Here is an 18942-nt window from a genome sequence, read left to right on the forward strand (position 1 = left end):
TGATTTTGGATTCTTGGTCATGAAGTCTTTGCCTAAGCCAATGTCTAGAAGGTTTTTCCAATGTTATCTTCTAGAATCTTTATGGTTTCAGGTCATAGATGTAAGTCTTTGACCCATCTTGAGTTGATTTTTGTATAAGCTGAGAAATGAGGATCCAGTTTCATTCTTCTACCTGTGGCTTTCCAATTATCCCAGCACCAGTTGTTGAATAGGGTGTCTTTTCCCCACTTTGTGTTTCTGTTTGCATTTTCAAAGATCAGTTGGCTGTAAGTATTCTGGCTTTCTTTCTGGGTTCTCTACTCTGTTCCATTGGTCTATGTACCTATTTTTATACCAGAATCATGCTGTTTTGGTGGCTATGGACTTATAGTATAGTTCAAATTCGGGTAATGTGATGCCCCCAGATTTGCTCTTTTTGCTTAGTCTTGCTTTGGCTATGCGGACTCTTTTTTGGTTCCATATGAATTTTAGAATTGTTTTTTCTAGTTCTGTGAAGAATGATTGTGGTATTTTGACAGAAATTGCACTGAATTTGTAAATTGGTTTTGGCAGTATGGTCATTTTCACAATATTGATTCTACTCATCCATGAGCATGGGATGTCTTTCCATTTGTTTGTATCATCTATTTAGTGTTTTGTAGTTTACCTTATAGAGGTCTTTCACCTCCTTGGTTAGGTATATAACCAAGTATTTTATTTTTTTGCAGCTATTATTAAGGGGTTGAGTTCTTGATTTGATTCTCACCTTGGTCGCTGCTGGTGTATAGCAGAATATATAGTGCTGTGTAGATTTGTGTGCATTAATTTCATATCCTGAAACTTTGCTGAATTCATTTACCAGTTTTAGGAGTTTTTTGGATGAATCTTTAGGGTTTTCTAGGTATATGATCATATCATCAGTAAACAACAAGAGTTCAACTTCCTCTTTACTGATTTGGATGCCCTTTATTTCCTTCTCTTGGGGGAGTGCTCTGGCTAGGACTCCCAGTACTATGTTGAACAAAAGTGATGAGAGTGGGCATCCTTGTCTTGTTCCAGTTCTCAGGAGGAATGCTTTCAACTTTTCCCCATTAAGTATAATGTTAGCAGTGAGTTTATCATGGACAACTTTTATTACCTTAAGGTATGTCCCTTCTATGCTGACTTTGCGGAGGGTTTTAATCATAAAGGGATGCTGGATTTTGTCCAATGCTTTTTCTGCATCTATTGAGATGATCATGTGATTTTTGTTTTTAATTCTGTTTTTGTGGTGTATCACATTTATTGACCTGTGAAAGTTAAACCATCCCTCCATCCCTGGTATGACACCCAACTGATCATGGTGGATGATCTTTTTGACATGCTGGTTGACTCAGTCCACTAGTATCTTGTTGAGGATTTTTGCATATACGTTCATCAGGGATATTGGTCTGTAGTTTTCTTTTTTGGTTATATCTTTTCCTGGTTTTGACATCACGGTGATACTGGCTTCACAGAACGATTTAGTGGGGATTCCCCCTTTCCTTATCGTGTGGAATAGCATCAATAGGATTGATACCAATTCTTCTTTGAATGTCTGATAAAATTCAGCTGTGAATCCATCTGGTCCTGGACTTCTTTCTGTTGGCAATATTTTATTGCCATTTCAATCTTCCTGCTTGTTGTTGGTCTGTTCAGAGTTTCTATATCTTCCTGGTTTAATCTAGAAGGGCTGTATATTGCCAAGAATTTATCCATCTCCTCTATGTTTTCTAGTTTATGCATGTAAAGGTGTTCACAGCAGTCTTGAACGATCTTTTGTATTTCTGTGGTATCAGTAGTAATATCTCCCATTTCATTTCTAATTGAACTTATTTGGATCTTCTCTCTTCTTTTCTTGGTTAATGTCGCTAATATTCTATCAATTTTGTTTATCTTTCCAAAGAACCAGCTTTTTGTTTCATTTATCTTTTGTGTTTTTGTTTGTTTGCTTGTTGGTTTCAATTTCATTTAGTTCTGCTCTGATCTTTGTTGTCTTTTCCTCTGCTGGGTTTGGGTTTGGTGTGTTCTTGTTTCTGTAGTTTCTTGAGATGTGACCTTAAGTTATCTATTTGCGCTATTTCAGACTTTTTGATGTAGGCATTTAATGCTATGAACTTTATTCTTAGCACCTTTCGCTGTATCCCAGAGTTTTTGATAGGTTGTGTCACCATTATTGTTCAGTTTAAAGACTTTTAATTAGCATCTTGATTTCATTGTTGACCCAAAGATTGATTATTCAGGAGCAGGTTATTTAATTTCCATATATTTAAATGGTTTTGAGGTTCCTTGTGGAGTTGATTTCCAATTTTATTCCACTGCGGTCTGAGAGAGTATTTACTATAATTTATATTTTCTTACATTTACTGAGACTTGTTTTGTGGCCTATCATATAGTCTATCTTGGAGAACATTCCATGTGCTGATGAATAGAATGCATATTCTGCAGTTGTTGGATAGAATGTTCTGTAAATATCTGTTAAGTCCATTTGGTGTAGGGTACAATTTAAGTCCATTGTTTCTTTGTTGACTTTCTGTCTTGATAATCTATCTACTGCTGTCAGTGGAGTATTAAAAGTCCCCCACTCTTGCTGTGTTGCCATCTGTCTGATTTCTTAGGTCTAGCAGTAACTGTTTTATAAATTTGGGAGCTCCAGTGTTAGGTGCATATATATTCAGGATTGTGATATTTTCCTTTTAGATTAGTCCTTTTATCATTATATAATGTCCCTCTTTGTTTTTTTAACTGCTATTGCTTTAAGGTTTGTTTTGTCTGATATAAGAATAGCTATTCCTGCTCACTTTTGGTGTCCATTTGCATGGAATATCTTTTTCCACCCCTTTACCTTAAGTTTATGTGAGTCCTTATGTGTTAGGTGAGTCTCCTGAAGACAGCAGAAACTTGGTTGGTGAATTCTTATCCATTCTGCCATTCTGTATCTTTTAAGTGGAGCACTTAGGCCATTTTCATTCAAAGTTAGTATTAAGGTGTGAGGTACTATTCTATTCATCACGCTATTTGTTGCCTGAATGTCTTTTTTTGTTTTGTTTTGTTCTTTGTTTTTTGTTTTTTGTTTTTTTCATTGTGTTATTGTTATATAGGTCCTGTGAGATTTATGCTTTAAGGAGGTTCTATTTTGGTGTATTTCAAGAATTTGTTTCAAGATTTAGAGCTCCTTTCAGCAGTCTTGTAGTGCTGGCTTGATAGTGGTGAATTCTCTCAGCATTTGTTTGTCTGGAAAAGACTGTATCTTTCCTTCATTTATGAGGCTTAGTTTTGCTGGATACAAAATTCTTGGCTGATAATTATTATTTTTTTTATGTGGGCTAAAAATAGAACCCCAATCCCTTCTAGCTTATTGGATTTCTGCTGAGAAATCTGCTGTTCCTCTGATAGGTTTTCCTTTATACATTACCTGATGCTTTTGCTTCAGAGCTCTTAAGATTCTTTCCTTTGTCTTGATTTTAGATAACCTAATGACTATGTGCCTAGGCAATTATCGTTTTGTGATGAATTTCCCAGATGTTCTTTAAGCTTCTGGTGTTTGGATGTCTAGATCTCTAGCAAGGCTGGGAAGTTTTCCTCAATTATTCCCTAAAATATGTTTTCCAAACTTTTAGATTTTTCTTCTTCCTTAGGAAAAACAATTATCTTAGGTTTCGATACTTAACATACTCCCAAGTTTCTTGGAGGCTTTGTTCATTTTTTTTTAATTCTCTTTTATTTGTCTTTGATGGATTGGGTTAATTAGAAAGCCCTGTCCTCGAGCTCTGAAGTTCTTTCTTCTGCTTGTTCAATTTTATTGCTGAGACTTTCCAGTGCATTTTTCATTTCTCTAAGTGTGTCTTTGATTTCCAGAAGTTGTGGTTGTTTTTTATTTATGCTGTCTATTTCACTGAATATTTTTCCTTTCATATCCTGTATCAATGTTTTTAATTTCTTTAAGTTAGACTTCACCTTTCTCTGGCATCTCCTTGATTAGCTTAATAATCGACCTTCTCAATTCTTTTTCTGGAAATTCAGAGATTTCATCTTGGTTTGGATTGCTGGTAAGCTAATGTGATCTTTTGGGGGTGTTAAAGAACCTTGTTTTGTCATATTACCAGAATTGTTTTTCTGGTTCCTTCTCATTTGGGTAAACTATGTCAGAGGGAAGATCTGGGACTCAGGGCTGCTGTTCAGATTCTTTCATCTCATGGGATGCTCCCTTGATGAAGTGTTCTCCCTCTTCCCCTAGGAATGGGGCTTCCTGAGAGCTGCACTGCAGTGATCATTTTTGCTCTTGTGGTTCTAGCCAACCAGTGGAGCTACCAAGCTTCAGGCTGGTACTGGGGAGTGTCTGCAGAGTCCTGTGATGTGATCCATCTTCAGGTCTTTCAGTCATGGATACCAGCACCTGCTCCAGTGAAGGTAGTGGGGGAGTGAAGTGGACTCTGTGAGGGTCCTTGATTGTATTTTTGTTTAGTGCACTGGTTTTTTGTGGGTTGGCCTCCAGCCAGGAGGTGACGCTTTCAAGAGTGCATCAGCTGCAGTACTATAGGAGGATGCAAACTTGCCCTAGGGTTGCCTGGTTAAGTATTCAGGTTTTTCAGACAGTAAACAGGGACATAGAGCTCCCAAGAGATTATATCCTTTGTCTTTGGCAACCAGGGCTGGTAGAGAAAGACCACCAGGTGGGAGCAGGAATAGGTGTGTCTGAGCTCAGACTCTCCTTGGGCAAGGCTTGCTGCAGCTACTGTGGGAGATGGTGGAGTGGATCCCAGGCCAATGGAATTATGTTCCCAGGGGGATTATGGCTGCCTCTGCGAATCACATAGATCACCAGGGAAAAGGGGTAAAGTCAGCAGTCACAGGCTTCACCCCGCTCCCATGTAGACCACAGTCCTAAAGGTTGGTCTCAAGAAAGCAAGCAGACTCAGTTTTTCGGCATCTCAGGGAGCCTGCAGTGGTGATCCAGTTCCTCCAAATGGTCTGTGCATTCTCTCAGCTTTTCTGGCATGTTCCTGCAGTAGTTCTTGGAGCAGAAGTTCATGATGTGAATCTCCACACACTGCTCTGTCTGAGTGGGAGCTGCAAGCTAGTCCTGCCTCCTATCTGCCATTTTAATCCAAATCTCCATAGATGCTTTTGCAAGTGACAATACACCATGCTGCCAAATGACTCTGAATAGCAAGGCCCACAGAGAAGCAGAGTGGTGGAAACTTCTTCCCAGAAAAATTCAATCCTAATTATAAATGGCTAAAAAGAAGGTATTATAAAACAGAACCTCCCAGGGTGTTGGTGAAGTCAGGAACAGCACTAAAATGAGCCATCATATTTCCAAGCCAAGCCATATGGCGTGAGAGCTAGTAGAGGCACTAGAGGACTTAGAAAGTAGAATCTGCCAATTTATTATAAAATTAGCAGATATACTATTACTTAGCTTAGGTAAACTTGACTGGCTATAGAAAGATACTGTCTAACATTCAACATATTTTTATAAAACAATCCTACCTATTAAAAACTACTTTGGCAGCCAATAAAATAGATGCCTATTTTTTATTGCAAAGAGATAAAATTTTAAACTAAAGCTATATTTTACCTCAATTATCTTGAATGGCTTTATAACTCATTTATATTTTATTTAAAAACCATTTTCTAAGCTGGATTGTTTTAATTTAAAGTATACATTCTACCTAAAGAAATAACTGGAGATGGATATATTACATACATATTTTTATAAAGTATACGTTTAGGAAGTAGGAAGTTTAAACACAGCTGCTTCCTTAATACACAGTTTGCTATCATTTTATTGCCACAATAAGTTATAGTCAATAAAAGGTTTTTTTCCTTGTATTACTCTTCAGTGATTTTATAGAGAGAAAATCAGATGTTGGGCAGCGTTCAAGAATACATATTACTTTTCAATGTTCTCACTTTATGATACCTTGATTTTATCTCATAAAATCTTTTCTGGGGTTTCAAAGTTCTCTGAATCCAATGAGGATTATATTTATTATTATTATTATTACCACTCACACCAATACACCATGCCATTGTTTAAGACAAGCAGAAAAAGTATAAGGCTTAAAAAATCATAATGGGTTTGTTAATGCACAATTTTTCTTTAATTTTTACTTTTATTCTAGATTTTAAAAATGTGAAATGCTTCACGAATTTGCATGTCATCCTTGTGCAGAAGCCATGCTAATCTTTTCTGTATCATTCCAATTTTAGTATATGTGCTGCCAAAGAAAGCGCCTAAGGCACAATTTAAAGGGTTATTTATTTGCTATGTAATTTTGACAAAAAGGTCAATTGTTTCATTCTCTTTGAAGTTCAAGCACTAGTTATTGTTACAGTTTTATAATAAGTGGTATAAACATACCTATAAAATAACTGTTTTATTTTTCCTTTTCCCTTTTTTTTTTTTTTTTTGAGACAGGGTCACCGAGGCTGGAATGTAGTGGTGCAATTACGGCTCGCTGCAGCTTTGACCTCTTGGGCTCAAGTGATCCTCCTGCCTCAGCCTCCTGAGTACCTGGGACCACAGGCATGCACCACCATACCAAGCTATTTTTTTTTTTTTTTCATTTTTAGTACAGACAAAGTCTCACTATGTTGCCCAGACTGGTCTTGAACTCCTGGCCTCAAGTAATCCTCCTGCCTTAGGATTGCAGGTGTGAGCCACTAGGTCTGGCCAATAAATTTTTAATGGGAAAAAAAGCTTTTTTCTTGTGATGACTAGCATAAAAACTTCAGTCATCCACTGCAGAAAAAGTGGGCTTTAAATCAAGATTTAAAGAAAAATACTGTCAAACATTATCAAACAGTAAATATAAAAAGATAGTAACATTTTTCTAAGTGACAAACTCATTCTTCCTTAATAAATTTTAATTTAGGAAACCAAAATCTAGGTGAGAATATATTAAAGGCATTCTTCACATAAAATAAGACCGCATTTGTAATATTTTTGACCCAGCTGAAGGAATAAATAATGACTATTTATTGAGGATTTACTGTACTTAGTTATGTATTAATACACATATAGTCTCACTCAATCCTGACAATAACACTACGAGATAGATACTTTATTCTTAGCTATGTATTAATTAGTTATGTATTAATACACATATAATCTCAGTCAATCCTGACAATAACACTATGAGGTAGATATTTTATTTATCTTTAGATGAGGAAACTAAGCCAAACTCTCTTGCTATATTACAAGAAAGAAATTCTTCATACTTTATACCCTTTCACCAAATTAAATGAATTTGTACTTTAATTAAAAGAAGGCAAAGCTACTTTGTGAAAACACTAATTGAATCATAAACATATCCATGATCAGTTTAAACTTGTTCTTTTCTACACTTTAAATTTGAAGCAAAATCAGAATTATTTTATAACTAGCACACATGTATTCAATGCCTAAAACACTGTCTGTGATATTGGACCCAGCAAGAGAAAAAAGGAGTCATGAAGATGTTTTATCTCCTTCGGCTTTTCAAATTGTACTCACTGCTAACAAATACTAGATTTTCCCCAATAATACTCAAAAAGGTTTCTCTTTTGAGCAGATAATATTATCTTTAGAAATTAAATGTATAAATCTATTGTTTCCAGGAGTGTAAGTCCAACACAAATCTTACAAATAGTCCTCAGGTCTCTTGCTGACTAGTCGTTAGATCACCAAAACCACTGTAAGTAGAAGAAATGCAGTAACCTATTTTTAATTATAGATTTATAAGACCGATTTCTTTTTTTTAACTAAGGTTGTCTATAACGTTACTTAAAGTAACGTTACCATAAAGTAAACATTGACATTTCAGTGATGGAGGCCTGGTAGAAAGTGGTGGGAATGAGTCTCCCAAAAAATAAACAATTCTCAACATTAGCTGAAATTTCTTGGTGGCTCTCAAGCCCTTGGGGAAAAACGAAAGGTTGTCCTCACGCTCAAAATAAACACAAATGCCCTATTTTCAAACCAAAGTCTGTAAAAGGGGCAGCTGCCCATATATTATTACTTGTTAAACTAATGAATGAGTATATACTACGTAAAGTAAGCACGTTCATAAACCAAGAGCATTCCGATGATCAGTTTATACATTCGCCTATGCTAAAACCCTAACTTGTAAAGACCCAGAAGTGACTGAGAACACAGTACTGGTCAGGGTGATATGCAATTATGCTAGGAGTAGGATTTTAGTATTTTAAATGTTTACTTCTTTTCCCCAATCTTACTCATTTATTTATTTAAGAGATTGGGCAGAGGCAAGGGGGTCTCTCTATATTGCCAGGCTGGAGCGCAGTGGCTATTCACAGGCCACTGCAGCCTCAAATTCCTGACTTCGAGTCATCCTCCTACTTCAGCCTCCTGAGTACCTGAAACTACAGATGTGTAGCACTATGCCTGGGGTTCCTCAGTCTTTCAACTCTTTCTTTAGTTGTTGAAAGAACCACACCAATTACCATGATCACATCTAATAGTCTAAGAGTCTAATATGGAACAAAAGATTCCAAATAGTAATTACAAATAAAAAACGGCTTAGAATTAATATGTCAAGTTTCTTCAGAAACCTTTAGTAAGCTTATCTAGAAAGATTATCATTCTCAGGAGAAAACCTCTGCATAGCCTTGTTTTGAACCAATTTTATGAGATTTTGTAGCGGGGCTCACTTTAGAGGACATATGATATAGACAGCAGCAGGGTGAACAGATTGTCCATACGGTAGGGCAGGGGGAATGAAGGAGGTCACAATAGTGGCTTTGGGCAGGTTATCAGAGCCCATGAGTATAAAGAGGGTGTCCACAGGGGAGACAATGGTAGCCCAGGGCATGGTGTCAGAGCCAGAGCCAGGTGAGGCGGGCATTAGTGCATCGGGGTGGGAGAGTCTCGCAGGGGTTGTTGGAATCCAAGGGGATGGAAAGGGCATCCAGGTGGAAGGTGGTGGAAGTGAGGATCCATGGCAGGGGATCAGAACCTGAGCAAGGTAAGGATGGTGTCCACACGACTACCAGGACCCAAGTGGAATAAAGAGGACATCTCGAAGGGATGGGGAGGCTGGAGGAGAGGGGAGAATGCAGCAGCAGCCCTGCATGGGTTGTCAGAACCAAAGCAGGTGAGAAAGGTATCCAGGTGGAGGTTGAGGGATAACAACATCCCAGGATGCAGTGTAGGTCACTAAGCAGGTGAGGGTGGCCAAAGAGGGCAGTAGCAATGGTAGTGACTCGGCACAAAGTGTCAGAGCCTGCAGAATGAGGAGGGCATCTGTGCCTTAGGAGCCACAGTGTGGGCTTAGTGTGGGGTGCTGGAACCTGAGAGGCCTGAGGAGGGCCTCTATGAAGAAGGCAGAGGTAGGGGCAGCACAGAGATGTCAGAGCTCAATAGAGGTGGAAGAGCATCCCTATGGGGAGGTTTCCACAAGGGTACCTCTGTATGAAGTGAGAGAGAACATCCGTGTGGGCTTGGCCATGACCTGGAGCAGGAAGAGAGAGCCCAGGTGAGGTGAGGAGGCATCCACGCCACGGGGCAGCAGCTCTACTGGAAGATTAGTTACACACAGTGGGGACTGATAAAGTAATTAAATATGTCGAGGATAATGGGAGATAAGTTCCTCACTGTCAGAGAAGGGAGGTACAACTATGGAAAGGGGGAAAACTAGAATGAACCATGTGCTATTAGGTTAGAGCTATGATATTAAACCAGATGCAGTGGCTCACGCCTGTAATCCCAACATTTTGGTAGGCTGAGGTGGGAGAAGCACTTGAGTCTAGGAGTTTGAGACCAGCCTGGGCAACATAGAAAGATCCCATTTCTACAAAAAATAAAAAATAAAAATGAGCCAGGAGTGCTAGTGCACTCCTGTATTCAGGAGGCTGAGGTGGGAGGATCACTTGAGTCCAGCATGTCGAGGCTACACTGAGTGGTGATCATGCCACTGCACTCAATCTGGGTGACAGAGTGAGACCCTGTCTCAGAAAAAGAAGAAAAAGAACTATGAAAGCAATATGAGCTCATAGTTTTTAATGAAGACAGACATAATGACAGTGATAGAGATAGAAATATGTTTTAAAATGGTATAATTGGTAAATTCACAATCATTGTGAGTAATTTAAAATCATCTCCGACAGAAGATAAATCAAAGCGATAAAGAATTGAAGAAATTATAGTTTTGAATCACTTGATTATTATTACTTATATTATTATTATTATAATTATAAATATCAACAACAAAGCGATAGGTTCAGGTTATTTTTTGGAAATATTTTACTTTTAAGTAACTGATAATTCCTTTTTTAAACAAATAGAAAATAGAAAAAGAAAACTCACCCTAATCGACTTTACCAAACTATTATAATCTTTTTTGGAAAACAAGACCATGGCAGAACAATAAAGAAAAAAATATAGGCCAGGTGCAGTGGCTCATGCCTATAATCCCAACACTTTGGGAGGCCAAGGCAGACAGATCACTTGAGGTCAGAAGTTTGAGACCAGCATGGCCAACGTGGCGAAATCCCATCTCTACATACAAAAATTAGCTAGACGTGGCGGCACACACCTGTAATTCCAGCTATTCAGGAGGCTGACATGGGAAAATCACTTGAACCCGGGAGGTGGAGGCTGCAGTCAACTGAGATCACGCCACTGCACTCCAACCTGGGTGACAGAGCAAGATCTGTCTCAAAAAAAGAAAGAAAAAAAAATCCTAATTTCACCTATGAGCATAAATGCAAATTTCTATGGAAAATATTAGTAAACTAAATCCAGCAATTTGTATGTGTGTGTGTGCATATGTTTACATGTGTGAGTGTATGTGTGTGTGAGAACAAGTTGAATTAATCCCAGGAATGCAATGAAGATTATTTAGCATTAAAAAAGTTATAAACACAATTCACCACATTAACAGATTAAGGGAGAAAAACTATATAGTCATTTAAAAAATTAGTAATCTGCATTAAACAAAATGCAACACTAATGCATCACTAAAAAAAAAAAAAAAACAACAGCAAACTAGGATTAGGAAGAAACTTCCTCAGTCTGATTAAAAACAAAACAAAATCTTTTTGGAATATTTTCTTTAAAGTCAGGAATAAGCCGGGCGCGGTGGCTCAAGCCTGTAATCCCAGCACTTTGGGAGGCCGAGACGGGCGGATCACGAGGTCAGGAGATCGAGACCATCCTGGCTAACACGGTGAAACCCCGTCTCTACTAAAAAGTACAAAAAACTAGCCGGGCGAGGTGGCGGGCGTCTGTGTTCCCAGCTACTCGGGAGGCTGAGGCAGGAGAATGGCGTAAACCCAGAAGGCGGAGCTTGCAGTGAGCTGAGATCTGGCCACTGCACTCCAGCCCGGGCCACAGAGCCAGACTCCTTCTCAAAAAAAAAAAAATAAAACAAAATAAAAATAAAGTCAGGAATAAGATGAAGATGCCTGTTAGCATGACTCTTACTGAAAAAGGGCCTAGTATGCCTGGTCAATGCACTATGAAAGACACTTGGTATCAAGTGTGGAAACGAAGAAACAAAACTGACTTTATTCACAGATAATATTCTTGCCCACACAGAAGACCCAGGACAATCAATGAATAACAACCAGAAATAAGAAAACAAGTATCATCACAAAATGCAAAGTGTTGGATCCATGATCACTATTCACAAGTCAATATATTCCTACATGCCAACAATAAACTGGAAAATTAAATTTTAAAAATTCAATTCATAATGGCATTAAAATCCTTAAAATACTCATGAATAAAAGCATAAAACTGAATATATGATTTAAAAGCACTGTGATGGATAAACTGACAACTAGAACAAACTAAAAACTGGGAATAAACCACTTTTATTTGGGATCTTAGTATATTACATATTAACGGGAAAAAGATGAGTGTTTTGGCTCCAAATAACAGAAAACCAATCACCTTAAACAAAAATTATCATCTCACAAAACAAGATATTTGGAGGTAAGGCTCATAGCCATCACTAAGGATTCAGAAAGTTTTCTTTTTTTCTTTTTGCCTTGATAGGAAAAATACATAATGAAGAAATAAGCTCCTTCTTCTGCCTCTTGATGTATGTTTGTGACATTTTAGACATTCTGGGATAATGAAGGGAGCTCATTGACATCCTGAAGAGGACACAGCTTTTAGCCTTACCTGGTTCAACATTTTTGGCAATCTTTGGTAAACTCAACAATATATAACAGGAGACATATCCCAGAGTATTCACTGCATAATTCTTCCTAATCTCACATACATACACACCACACACACACACACACACACACACACACACACACACACACGGGCACAAATGCAACAGCCTAACTAAACATCAGTAGAGATTGCATAAATAAATTGTATATTTATGATGTGGTTTAAAGGAATGAGCTAGATCTACATACATCACTTTATTTATTTATTTATTTATTTATTTTTGAGATGGAGTGTCCCTCTGTCACCCAGGTTTAAGTGCAGTGGCACAATCTCAGCTCAATGCAACCTCCACCTCCCAGGTTCAAGAAGTTCTCCTGCCTAAGCCTCCCGAGTAGCTTCCTGAGTATAGATGACCACCACCACACCCAGCTAATTTTTATATTTTCAGTAGAGACAGGATTTTGCCATGTTGGCCAGGCTGGTCTCGAACTCCTGACCTCAAGTGATCCGCCCATCTCGGCCTCCCAAAGTGCTGGGATTATAGGCATGAGCCACTGCACCTAGCCCATCACTTTGGATTATCTTAAAAATAGAACCTTGAGAGAAAAAAGCAAGCTATTTAGGGATATTTATAGTATAACATCACTTATGTAAAATTAAAACCTATAGCATAAATGCTCTATATTATTTATGAAAAAGTAAATATTTAATAAAAATGTAAAAACAACGAATTGAGCTTGTAATTATCTCTAGGGAAAGAAAAAGGAAAATCAAATTAGAGATGGTTATATAGTATCAAGAATGCTTCAACTTTATCTCTAGTTTTATTTCTTTAATGAAAAAGGATCCATGATAGATATGAAAATAATGATAAATCATATTGAGTCTATGTGGAAAGTTTACAGATCCTCGTCGTTTTAGTACATTTATGCTTTATAATCCTCTATCCCTTTGTAAAGTACTGTATAATTTTAAAAACTACTTTATAATTTTAAAAAATACATACTACATATTTTTTGAAAAGTTTCCCATGAAAATATTTCATCAGTCATGAAAAGTTCCTATCCCACATACAGATATCTGTATAAACACTACAAATGGAGATCACTTCCTTCATTTTTTACTAAACGCCATTTTAAGGCACATGCTATGTGTTGCTTAAGGACTAGAAACTAGGTAATGTCAGAGGAAATGTGAATAGTAGTAATATGTTACAGAAAAAGTAGCAAGAATCAAATAAAGACACCATGAAGAGCGAGAAAGGTCCAAATGGCATAAAATTGAAAGAGGTTTCCAGAGGTTAGTTCAATGCTCAAAAAACATCCTTAGTATTGAATGAGAAGCCAAAGACATTACTGTCAAAATATTTTTTTAAACAGGTGTGAAAAAAGTTTCTACTTGAACTTTAACTCAGGGGCACTTAGAGAATATGAAGCAGGGCACATGTCAACAATATGATTTATTACTAAGGCTATAATAAATGTCAAAGTTTTTCCCTGGAAATCAAAACATTAATTATTAAGATCCCACGAAGTACCCACAGCAACATACCTGAAGAAGGAGTCTTTCAAAAGCGAGAAAGTTGTCCCACTTGGCAGTCTGCGGGTGTTTCAACGTTTGAGCTGTGGCCAGCCCAAGCTGGAGGAGCCCACAGTGATTCATTAGAGCTTTGAGGTTGTTCTTGAAGAGCTGAATATAGGACATGAGCTGTCCTGGTGTGACTCTCCCTGGAAAAACATAAGAATTTATCAGTGTACCCCTTTCTGGGAATAGTACAAATAATGAGAAGGATTCCATTAATAATACCACTGTCTTGTATTTGGGCAGAACATCAGAGTTGACTACAAGCTTTCCTAAGCTATTGTGATTCTTACAACTATATAGTGAAAAGAGCAATATTGGTACTATTATTAATACTTGCATTTTGCAAGTAAAGAAACCGGGATGTTAGTTAAGGATCTGGTCAAGGTCATATTGCTAGTAGAATTCATTTTATCATTATGTAATACTCTGTAAATAAGTTTTCAAATAGTCATATAAATAAATATTTGTTGAGCTCAACTTGGAGTACCTCTTTATGACATATGACATAGCAATCTAAGAGGGAAAAAGGTATGATTTCTAATTGTGTGTGTATATACATAAAAGAAGATGAGAAACAGGTTATGACTGTACCTAAAACTTTACCACTGATATCAGTGAGTTCATGACAATATTCATGAGGATAAAAGCAGTTACACGGAACAAAAATGTATCAAGAACTAGGGTGGCAAAACCACTGGAAGAGGAGGTATCAGAAGAAAAGTTTGGTGTGGGTAACAGCACATTTGCTACAATGGTCACCTACATTTAGAACAAGAGAGTCCACTTCATAAAAGGACAGAGACTGTACAAAACACACGTACATCTACAAACACACAAACTGTTGAGGATTCACTCCTTCAGAGCCCCTAACTCCAAGTTTTGCCGGTAGCAGTCTTTCCACTGAGTCTCCTCCCACTCTCCAGTCTATGAAATTTCATTCCTGCCATTCCTCCATGCTATGTGCAAAGCTCCTGGACACCAGATACTCCCCACCAGGCAAGAAGGCACTGGGGCCAAACATAGATGTAAGCCAAGTAATTCATTCCTATGTTTCACCCACGCCATGTTTGTGGGTTGTTCTTTGATACTGAAATCCAAGTTTATTTGCTTGTTATACCTAGGTTTTTAAATATTTGGCAATGAAACCACCTGCATTTATTTAGCAATTTACACAGTGCTTACACAAACACACCCTTTACTGATTCTCATGGCAACTCCTTGAGGTAGCAAACGAGGCTTGTGCTGCGTCTACTAGCCCTGCCTGACGTGCTAAGAACACAATGTCTTACCCAGTGCTAAATGGCAGATATTACTTAATAAATGGTTTTTGCTAAAAGTAAAGACCTCGCCACATGAAACTCAAAAGCCTACAACATATCTTTCTATCTTTTCATTAATTTTTTGAAGAGATTAAGAATGTTTAAGTTCTTCATTACCAGTTTATCAGGGTAAGCATTTAAAGAAAAAGAACAGTGGGAATGATAAGTAGGAGAGTGAGTCTCACGAGTATCTTTAGTCCCTTGGTAAAGCATGGGTTTGCTCCTGATTCTCAAAGCAGCAAGCTAACAATTTGCTTGCTGAAGTACTCATAGAAAAAAGACCTCATAAATACTTTGATTTCTTTATCAGGTTTATTAAGGTATTTTCTACATACAGGAACATTCACCCTTTTCTAGTGTACAGTTCTATGAATATTGACAAATGGATATGGTTGGATACTACTGTCACAGTCAAAATACAGAACATTCCCATCATTCCAAACAGCTCCCCTTCTTGGTAGTCCATTCACTTTCCCCAATTCCAGCCCTGTTGGTTGACGAACCCTTACCTGTGTTTATATCTGATTTCCATCTCAGTTTTGCCTTTCTAGAGTGTCATATAAATGGAATCACATAGTATGTAGCCATTTGAGTTTGGTTTCTTTCGATGAATCATAATGTATTTGAGATTCATCCATGTTGCTGCTTTTTCTTTTTCTTGCTGAGTGATATTTCATTGTGTGGATGTATCATAGTTTAGCCATTTATTTATCTATTCACTAGTTAATGAGTATTTGGATTGTTTTCAATTTTTTAGAAATCATGAATAAAGCCTTCACAAACATCTGTGTACAGGTTTTTGTGTGTGTATACATATGTCTCATTTTCCTTTAGGCAAATTTCTAGGAGTAGGTTTCTAGGTCAGATGCTAAGTATCTGCTTACTTTTAATTCTTTTTCAGTTTTTAAGCTTTATTTTATCACTCTTCTCAAATATATCAGAAAGCAAATCAACAGTGCATCTTATGTTAAGTTTACAACAAAACTGAACAATGTAATTGTGTTTGATGAAAAAGTTTTTTAGCAAAAAAGCATATGATACAGTCCATTGAAATGCAGGGTTCATGCTTTTTAGGTACATTAAAAAGTGGAAAATAAAAGACCTCTACTACGTAGCAACATAAAACGAGTTTAAAAGACTTGAGTGGAAATCAGACACTTAGGGGTTTGTGGAAAAAAAAAAAAAACTTCTTGGTACTGATCCACATCTACATTTATAGTCCCATTTAGTTACTTTTTTAATTTTTATTTTAGGTTTAGAGGTACATGTGCAGGTTTGTTATATAGGTAAACTCATGTCATGGGGATTTGTGGTACAGAATATTTTGTCACCCAGGTACTACGTTTAGTACCTACTAGTTATTTTTTCTGATCCTCTCCTTCCTCCTACCCTCCACCCTCAAGTAAGCTCCAATATCGGCCGTTCCCCTCTTTGTGTCCATGTGTTCCCATCATTTAGCTCCCACTTGTAAGTGAGAACATGCAGTATTTAGTTTAAGTGCATGTTTAATTTTATAAGAATTTGGCAAACTGATTTCCAAAGTGGGCTGTACCACCAGCAACATATGAGAGTTTTAGTTGTTTTACAACTTCACCAACACTTGGTTTTGTCAGCTATTTTTATTTTAGCCATTCTAACAGATGTGTAGCAGTATCTCATCGTGGTTTTAAATTTCATTTTCCTAATGACTAATGATATTAAGCATCTTTTCACGTGTGTTTTTTGCCATCCTATATCTATTTTGCTGAAGTGGCTGGTCAAATCTTTTGCTCATTTTTTAATTAGGTTATTTGTTTTCTTATTACTGAGTTGTGAACGTCATGCACTTTTATTGATTCATAGATTCAATATATATTTCTGTAACAGGCACTATTCCTGTTTCTAGGAATAAATCCGTGAACAAATCCAGACAAAAATCCCTACATTTGTAGCCAACAAATAAAGATGATCTCCTAATTAATTCAGCCTCTTACGTGTCATTCTCTCTTAAGGGATGGGGACCTTTTGTGCAAATGACTAATTAAGAAATGATATTCTCTGACACCTATTATATTAAACAAATTTTCAGACAAAATGGTTTCAAACTTAAGAAACTTAAGAAATTGCCATGAGCTCCATTTATTTATATAAACACTGTACTGCAGGTGATGGCAGTGTGGCTCCTAAACACACAGAACTTAGTCTATCAAGACAAACATTCATTTAATGACCATACAAAGAGTTACTTAATCATGATAAGCACTGCTAAAGAAAAATACAAAATATCTTGAAGGTGTGAAAGGCTCTACATGATATGAAAACTGCCTACCCCTCCAACTCCATCTCCTCAACTGAAAGAAGAGGAATTAAATAGATTCAAAATATATACAATTCATTTGTACTGTAACTATGTTTTAGAGAGACTCCAGGAAATGGGAATCACCAGAGGAAGCCATCAGAGGATCGGCTTATATTTCTATTGTAATAACCGTTCGTTCATTTTAAAGATAAAAGTGTCTTCGATTAAAAAACACAGTCCAGGCCTGGCGCGGTGGCTCATGCCTGTAATCCCAACACTTACGGTTTGGGAGGCCAAGGCGGGCGGATCACGAGGTCAGGAGATCGAGACCATCCTAGCTAACATGGTGAAACCCCATCTGTACTAAAAATACAAAAAAATTAGCCGGGCTTGATGGTGGGCACCTGTAGTCCCAGCTACTCGGGAGGCTGAGGCAGGAGAATGGCGTGAACCTGGGAGGTGGAGCTTGCAGTGAGCCGAGATCGGGCCACTGCACTCCAGCCTGAGTGACAGAAGCAGACTCCATCTCAAAAAACAAACAAACAAACAAACAAAAAACACAGTCCTCACCAGGCGCAGTGGCTCACGCCTGTAATCCCAGCACTTTGGGAGGCTGAGGCAGGTGGATCACTTGAGGTCCAGAGTTGGAGACCAGCCTGACCAACATGGTGAAACCCCGACTCTACTAAAAATTCAAAAATTAGCCAGGCATGGTGGTGGGTGCCTGTAGTCCCAGCTACTGGGAAGGCTGAGGCAGGAGAATCACTTCAACCCGGAGGGCGGAGGTTGCAGTGAGCCGAGTTCGCACCACTACACTCCAGCCTGGCAGGCAGAGTGAGACTCCGTCTCAAAAAAAATAAATAATAAATAAATAAAAAAGAAAGAAATAGAAAAGTTAGCTGGGCATGGTGGTGCTCACTTGTAGTCCCAGCTACTCAGGAGGCTGAGGCAGAAGAATCACTTGAACCTGGGAAGTGGCAGTTGCAGTGAGCCGAGATCGTGTCACCGCACTCCAGCCTGGGTGACAGAGCAAGCCTCCATCTCAAAAAAAAAAAAAAAAAAAAAAAAGTCAAATTTTTTATCCACTCAGCATTTCCTAGCTGAGACCCAGACTCAGCTACCATCTTTATGTAACGTCACCTTCTCATATAAGGCATGTGATCTAAAGGAACAAATGAGTATATCTCCTAATAGAAAATATCAACACCACACTATCTCGTATTTCTTGTGGATTTAGTAGTTATTCACCTTTTCTACTCTGTTCTATTCCCCTTTGTATGTCTGTTTTTACACACTCATGCCACTAATCCTTTGTTAGGTATAAATCATGACAACAGATTTTCTTTTTCCTAAAAATCCCTGAGAGGCTAACTGGAACTTAACAAAAAAAGTAATTCACACAGATGCTCAAAAAAAAAAAGGCCAGTGACATTTTAAAAAATTTTAAATTTAACCATAACCTTACCAAAAGCAAATGGAAATCAACTAATTAACTAACCACTGAAGTAAAATTTCTTGGTTTATATAAACTAAAACAGCAAGCAACTAGACAAGTGTTGAAAAAATAATGGACAGAACATTTATTCATACTTCACCTTACAAAAACAACAAACAAAACCCTTGACAGA

General features: G+C 37.6%; 1 protein-coding gene and 1 non-coding gene across 5 annotated transcripts in view; both read right to left on the reverse strand.

The window, feature by feature from the left end:
- Positions 1 to 18942, reverse strand: part of SCFD2 (sec1 family domain containing 2) — a 556166-nt gene that overhangs the window by 429225 nt on the left and 107999 nt on the right. For all 4 annotated transcript variants that reach the window (XM_031664454.1, XM_031664453.1, XM_017958819.3 and 1 more), the window contains exon 4: positions 13685 to 13860. In XM_031664454.1, coding sequence (XP_031520314.1) covers positions 13685 to 13860 — 176 coding nt within the window. The remainder of the gene's footprint in view (positions 1 to 13684; positions 13861 to 18942) is intronic.
- LOC116274408 lies at positions 6131 to 6237 on the reverse strand. Its single transcript, XR_004183012.1, has one exon. It is a non-coding gene; the product is annotated as a U6 spliceosomal RNA (small nuclear RNA).

The sequence above is a fragment of the Papio anubis genome, chromosome 3, assembly GCF_008728515.1.
Source record: "Papio anubis isolate 15944 chromosome 3, Panubis1.0, whole genome shotgun sequence".
NCBI lineage: Eukaryota > Metazoa > Chordata > Mammalia > Primates > Cercopithecidae > Papio > Papio anubis.